General features: G+C 56.3%; 1 protein-coding gene across 1 annotated transcript; it reads right to left on the bottom strand.

Moving 5' to 3' along the window:
• Positions 1-664: 664 nt before the first annotated feature.
• On the bottom strand, positions 665-6,642 carry KLF10 (KLF transcription factor 10). The gene is made up of 4 exons (XM_076329312.1): positions 6,378-6,642; positions 4,095-4,334; positions 3,087-3,987; positions 665-2,181 (listed from the first exon to the last, which is right to left on the bottom strand). Exons 2-4 carry the CDS (start codon positions 4,323-4,325, stop codon positions 1,922-1,924), a joined length of 1,392 nt encoding a protein of 463 aa, XP_076185427.1. The 5' UTR covers positions 4,326-4,334; positions 6,378-6,642; the 3' UTR covers positions 665-1,921.
• Between the last annotated feature and the right edge of the window lie 268 nt (positions 6,643-6,910).

Below are 6,910 nucleotides of genomic sequence, written 5' to 3'. Positions count from 1 at the left end.
GAGCTCCCACGAACAGTAGTAAGCGGCCATGCCCTGCACGCAGGCAGAGGCAACGGGAGGCGGAGAAACCCTGCAGCCCACCTGCTGCCCTGAGAAGGCAAAACCCCACCTCCCCGCCCTCCGCCCTCTAGGAGTCTCCTACGGGAGAGAGCTCTAAGGACGGAGCCTAGGGGGGCGGGCAAGCCCCCGCCCCGGGGAACAGTGACAGTCGGTGCTGCCTGCCGGCTGGCCCCGGGCAACGCCGCCGAGGGATCTGGATCCACCGCCTCCACCCGAGGGCCTGGCCACCGGCAACAGGGGCTGGGTTCCATCCTGGGGAGGACGGTGCAGTTCCATCACCAAGAAAAAGGAAATATTTTTCACTGGTGGTGTGACGGCCCACATAAGCCCATTTATTTTGGGGGGCTTGGAGAAAGGGAGGGGGGATGAAGAGTGGGGAGGAAAAAAAAACAAACCCAAAACAGAGGCTCAGAGAAGCGCAGACTTGAAATTCCACCCCTCTTGGCTTTATAGAGCTTAAAAAAACCAAAAAAACCACACACAACGTTTAAGAGAGCGTTTCATTGGTCAGGACACATATTGATGGGCATTATACTTCGTTTTGCGGTTATTTGCCTTGCAAAGGGATACGTTCTGCTACAGAGAAAGAAGAGAGAGGTCTATATCAAAGGAAACCGGTTTTATTGTAAACAAAGTATAAAGTACAACATAAGAAATGTGCAAATCTTTAAAGTAGTCACAAAAAGCGTATCTAATACACTATTTTCAAACTGTTCACTTTCTGATATGTGTCCTCAACATAATATGATAAAATAGAAATAGTGAAAGTTGATGCATTATTTGTCACAAAAGCTATAGTTTAAATTCTAGGCCGGTGTCTCTACTGCCTCGTTTTACTTTTCAAATCACAACTTTCTAATTTAATACAATACATAATATATCCGTTTCATTTTTAGTATAAACTGTCTTTCAAAGAATAACACGATCAAGAAGCCTAAGATTCTTGGTTTTCTTCCTTAATCAACCCGAGTAGTTTACAGTTACGACATTTCTCTTAAAAGTGCACTGTATCCGTTTATGAAAACCGCAGTGGTTCAGAACGGTGAGAAGGTATAAAGGAAACCATAAGCAACACAAAAGCAGAAGCATTGTACGATGCCCAGGTACAACCAATTGTAATAAGCACAAAGCTTGCCAAAGAAGCTGGGAAAATATTACAAAGCTCATGAGGATTCAGAAACGTTCCTACCCTCCAGCTGCCCACGTGGTGCCCCTTTACACCCATTCCAAGCCCCCCCGGACAGCAGCATAAAGCTCGGTGTGTTAAACACCCCGCACAGGAGGATAGGCCTAAAATCTCTAGGAGTTTGGCGCCACATCATCGCTTATGACTGGGCTGGAGAATGGACAGGAGGAAAAGATTCCTACCCAGAAAAGGTGGCAGAAGTAGGAAAACCAATTTAGATTATCTTACACGGGTGCATTCTGGGCTTTCAAGCTGGCGCCCGTACATTGCTGTCTTCCCAGTCTGTGCTGTACTGAAGGTTGACGACCGAAAGTTAAAATCGGAGTTGGTCTCAAGCGTCAGCAGCTAACCTTCAGTAACACTTACGTGTGACTGATCTGGAGTATATATGAAGAATCTGCAAAATTCAAAACCGGTACAATGTGTGCTGCTCTGCTCTAGAACCTTCCCTTTCTCTCTCTCTCCTTACCAGTGCAAAAGACACCCGCTATTCCAGCCGGCCACCGGTTCTCCCAGCAACATTTTTTGTGACTGAGCACAGCCTGCCTTTGCCTCTCTGCTGCACTGCGATCAGCAGCTGGCGCGGGAGAACCACGGACCGGGAGCAAAAGCCTTTTTTTAGCTGGCATCTCCCAGCGACAACAGTTAATGCCACCGTCTTCAGAATAAGTCCTTTCACTGCGCAGTCGCAGATGTTGGCAGCACGGCAATATCGTTTAACTTGCTCACTTCCATTTGCCAGTTTGGTAACTTCTTCGCCGATAAGTGGCGACGTGCGTGCTTCGTTAAGTGGTCGCTCCTCATGAACCGCCGCTCGCACATTGGGCAGGCAAACTTCTTCTCCCCAGTATGCGTTCTGCGATGGCGAGACAGTTCATCAGACCGTGCAAACCTTCTCTCACAGCCTTTCCAACTACAACTAAACGGCTTTTCTCCTAAAAGAAAAAAAAATGACAAAGAAAGAAACCCCATGAGTACTAACTGAGCAACAGACACTACTGCCTTGACCGGCAGGATTTGACTTTTTTAAAGAAAAGTTTCTATTATGACAGTTGAGTCAAAAATCTACATAAATATTCATTATTTTTACATATATGAAATGTGAAAAATTGTTTATACACCAGTATTTAAGACTCACTACCCTCAAAGCTAAGTAGTACATAGGGTTAACAATTCTCTGGAACCAAATAGTTCGAGATGCTCTTTACGTCTCAAGACAGCCGATTTTAACTCTCAGCTCCACATGAACTGCAGATTATGATGACTTAGCATGCCCAAAACTACCCTCTGACACACAACCTGTAATAACATTTTACATAACAGAGCACTGGTAGCGCACCGTGAACCTGTGTGAAAATACACGTGACTCTTTTTGCTACTGTGATTGAGAGCTGAGGCGTGGAGAAGTTACTCTAAAATAACCAAGGTAGGAATAGTTTGGAGTGGATCCTTATATTCTTTCATAAAAGAATCTCCTTAAGTTTTACCCGCTTCTGACAAAGGCATTCTTGTGGAGAAGCCTAGTAAGGCATCTTTAACCCTGGAAAAGCATACTCTACATTGGGCAAGGCCTTGCTTCCACACTCGTAAGAAGCATTACTGAACGCCTTCTGATGTGAAGCAAGTCCAGCACAAACAAACTGCTGAGTCAACTTCCCCTCCGGGAGATTTCCTGTCAGAGATTAGGCAGCATTATAATGCATGCTGGCAAAAAAGTATTTCATTGCTGCCCCGCAATTTGTTCCATGAACAAATCCGGTAATCGCTAGAACCCTAACAAGTTGTGTATATAGCCGCAATTTTCTACGTTAACTTTTAACATCCAGCAACAGGGACCAACCTGTGTGTGTTCTGACGTGAGCCTTCAAATGGGAGCTCTTGAAGTACGTTTTCCCACATCCTGGGTAGCTGCAAATGTGACTTCTTATTCTTGAAGAATCAGCCGGAGGAGTGGTTTTTGCTGTGGAAGGTACGAAGCCGGGAGCAGGGGCAATGGGAGAGAGTCTCGTGCCATTCGGACTAATAATGGGAGCCTTTGTGCTCTGCACAACTGGCTGGGGCACAACAAACATAACAGCACCTTTGGGAACTTGGGTGCCCATGAAGACCATGGGCTGACAGAGAGCCGGCTGCTGGCTTGGCGTGGTGTTGGGCACTACGGCCGTCACAACGTTGTTGTTTGTGGGCAGCGGGACCATCTGGCAAATCACTGGCACGGGAGGGGCTCCACTGCCTTGGGCAGGGCACGGTGGTGCCACCGCTGCCGACTGCTGTGCCGATCCAGGGACAGGCTGATGTCTGCTGACTGAGGGCTTTGTCACGGGCACTGGACTGACAGCTGGTTCTGCGGTTTTTCCTTCTGCCACCGGCAGTTCACCGCTCTCATCACTGGCTCTGCTCGGCGCCGCGGCAGAACACACCGAATGTTCCGCTTCGACATTTTGTTTGCTGTTTGTTTCCCTCAAAACACTGTCCTGGTATTTCAGCACACTGGCTGTTCTCACCGGGCAGGTTTTGCGATTACAAAGCTGGGCATCAGCCGTGTGGCGGATAACACTCGTTGCTTGAGCTTTCAGAGGCCCGGCTGCTGGAGGCCTCTCCACCTCTCTCCGAGGTGCGGCCAGAGGAGGCTTGGCAGCCTCGGCCAGCGACTTGCCGGGCACTGCAGCAGGCGCCAGTGCCGCCGGATGGACCACCTGCGACATCTCGAAGTCGGAAGGGCTGTAGGGCGGGGTCAGGCACTGCGTGGGGAGACAGACACAGTAAGGGGGGGGGGGGCACGTTACCAACACATCGCCACGCTAATTATTAAAAACAAGCACATGCACATACAAATTCCAAAACTTACAAATGCTGGTATCACATTAAAGTCCGCTGCTCCGGGAAGCAAAGTCTCGTCACTCTCTTCTGACATATCAGATGCTGGAGTTATAGGTCTCATTTCTGCATGTTTTTTGAAGTCTGATTTCCAGTTGCAACTCATAGAAATAAGGGCTTCTACAGCCTCATAATCGCTTTTTTCAGGAGTATTGTTCCAGAAATGCCTAGTATCTCTCTGTTTCTCAGTCATTATCTCCATTTCTTCCTCCTGTTTTGGTTAGAGGAAAAAAGGAAACTTTAAACCTGATGCTAAGTTTGAATATTTTGCCGTTACTTGTAAGAAGGCATCGTAAAAACCAAAGCAAGCAACCTGTGCAAGATAAATATGCTTGGTCATGTGGGGGGTATGCCTGTATTTTCCTGCCCTCTTTCTTACTTATATAATATTTTTATGAAGTTGTTAGCAGGCAAACCTGGCCATCTGCTGAAGGCTGTATATTTTCTTGAGACAAAAGAACTCCCCCCAAATCTTAAACAACAGTTTAAGTTATTCCATGTTGCAAGTGTTGTGTCTGAAAGCTTAACAAAAATCTTCACCCAAAACAAAACAAAACAAAACTTCCTCCCCCATCCCACCCTCCTTCCATTTTTGCTTTAAACACAGCCCTCAGTACTGTGCTTGTTTTGACACATGAGAAAGGACCGTATTGGGACTGATGCATGTTTCTTCAAAAGGTCTCTCTCACACACACATACACGCAAGGAAAATCACCAACTTGGAGAACTGAAACATATACATGTACATTCACTATCTGACCGATCACCACAAGGAACCAACCCACGCATAAGTCCTCCTAAGCTGTATGTTCCACCATTATCCCTAACACAGCTTTTGATTTCTGAGGGATGGCGCCCGCCGCTGCTGGCGAATTTCACCCCACCCCCGCCGCGATGAGATGGTGCGGGTGGAAAAGCCGCGGTCCTGGAAGCCGCGTCTCCAGGCAGCTGGAGTCACGGGTAAGATGCATCTATTTAAGGAGACCCGGCCACCCCTGGGCGGTGGATGTGGGAGACCAGCCCCGGCTGCCACCAACAGCCCCCGCAGCGGCGGGCTGAGGGGACGGGGGCGGGGCGCAGGCGCGGGGCCCGCCCCCGGCCGTTGGGCGCGCACCACCCTCACCTCAGCGCACCCCGCCGGCGCGCCCCGCCCCCGCCCTCCCCTATTGGCTCCCCGCGCCGCGCCGACGCCCATTGGCCGGCGCCGATCGAGGCGCGGCCCGGGGCGGGGGCATGTGAACAAAGCGTGATCAGCGCCTGCTTGGCGACGCGGGCGCTGCCGCGCGCCGACCTTTCGCCCAGTTCCCCGCCCTCAGCCAGGCGGCAGCCGGCAGGAAGGGAGCCCGCCACAGCCGCCGCCGCGGGCGGGGCCGCCCCCCGCCCCGCCTCCCCAGGGCCACGCGGGGCGGGGGAAAGCCCGGCCGGGGAGCCGCGTCGCCGCGCCGCGCCTCGCCTCGCCTCACAGCGGGCGGGGGCCGGGCGAGGGTCAGCGCCGCCACACCCGGCGCCTCCCGCCGCGGGGGAAGGGGAGCGGAGCGAGGCGTCGTCCCCGCGGCTCGGCTCCGCCAGCGCCCGGCGGGGGCGGGCGGGGGGGGGGGGGGCTGCGGCTGGCTCTTCCCCGCAGCGCCCACCCCTTCCTGGCGGCGGGCCTCGCCTCGCCGCCCCCGCCTGACCCCGCCGCGCCGGGATCCCCCCGCTTCCCTCCTCCCCCCCGCCGCCGCCGCCGCCTGCCACACGCAGCCGCGGAGCCTGCCGCCCGCGCCGCTCTCCCGCGCTGGGCGCGCCCGGGCGGGCACGCACGCACACAGGCTGCACGTCGCCGGCCCGGCGGTGCCAACAGGTTCCCGGCAGCTCCTCTCCCTCCCGCGGATTTCCTCGCCCGCCTGCCCCGCAGGCTCCCCCCGTGGGAGCCCTCCTCGCGGGGGCCCTCCCCGTGGGGGCTCCCCCGGTCCTTCCCCTCACCCCGCAGGCCACCCAGCAGCCCCGGTCCCTCCGCCGCGGCTCTGCCGCTCCAGCCGCCGCCTCAGTCCGATCTCCCGCCCGCGCCGCTGCCCGCGGTCCCTCCTCTCGCCCGGCCCGCCGGCCGCCCCCGCGCGTCCCCCTCGGGATCCCCCTGTCGCGCCATCCCCGGAGGACTCCCTCCCCGCCTCGGGATACCCCATCCCCCGCACGCCCCCCGGGGGTGCCCTCGTCGCCTTCCCCCCCGGGGTCCGCAGGCCCGCGCTCGGCCCGCCGGGCGGGGCCGGTCACTCACCGCCGGTGAGTGGGGAGCCGAGGCTGACCGGAGCCCGCGCCGCCGCCGCTCTCCGCTCGCTGCCTTTATTTTCCTCTTTTTGTTCGCCGCTCCCCATTCAGGTGGCGGCTCCCCCGGCCCCGCGCGCGGGGGGGGGGAGGCGGGGCTCCCGGCCGCCCGCCGCCAATCGCCGGCAAAGGTGTGTGAGGCGGCAACCAACGGGCGCCCGGCGCCCGCGCGTGATCGGCGGCTGCCCCGCGGCGTGGCTAGTGTGTCAGTGCGGCGTGTGCGCGGCCCACGGTAAGTCCCCGCCGCCGGCTGAGTCAGTGCCGCCCCCTCCCCCCTCCTCCCCCCCCTCCCGCCTCCGGGTGGGAGCGGCGGGGGCGGCCCGGCGCTTCCTCGCGCATGAGGTCACGCGGCTGCGGGGGGGGCGGGGAGCAGCCTCCCCGGCGCGGCCCCCGCCCATCCGCCCGTTCCCCGCCGAGCTGAGGTGAAGCGGGGCCGCGGGCGGGGGGAGAGGAGGGCGGCCCGGCCGCTCCGGTCTCCTCGGGCCT

Source organism: Aptenodytes patagonicus, chromosome 2 (assembly GCF_965638725.1).
Source record: "Aptenodytes patagonicus chromosome 2, bAptPat1.pri.cur, whole genome shotgun sequence".
Lineage (NCBI taxonomy): Eukaryota > Metazoa > Chordata > Aves > Sphenisciformes > Spheniscidae > Aptenodytes > Aptenodytes patagonicus.
The sequence above is the reverse complement of the archived record's forward strand: the minus strand, read 5'-3'. Positions and strand labels throughout refer to the sequence as shown.

What these genes read in the sequence shown, in the direction of transcription:
- KLF10 (XM_076329312.1), bottom strand. Translation starts at nt 4,325, where the DNA reads ATGGAGATAATGACTGAGAAACAGAGAGATACTAGGCATTTCTGGAAC. An exon ending in TTAATGTGATACCAGCATTT is followed by an intron (nt 3,988 to 4,094) that starts GTAAGTTTTGGA and finishes CTCCCCACGCAG; the next exon opens with TGCCTGACCCCGCCCTACAG. An exon ending in TCACGTCAGAACACACACAG is followed by an intron (nt 2,182 to 3,086) that starts GTTGGTCCCTGT and finishes TTTTTCTTTTAG; the next exon opens with GAGAAAAGCCGTTTAGTTGT.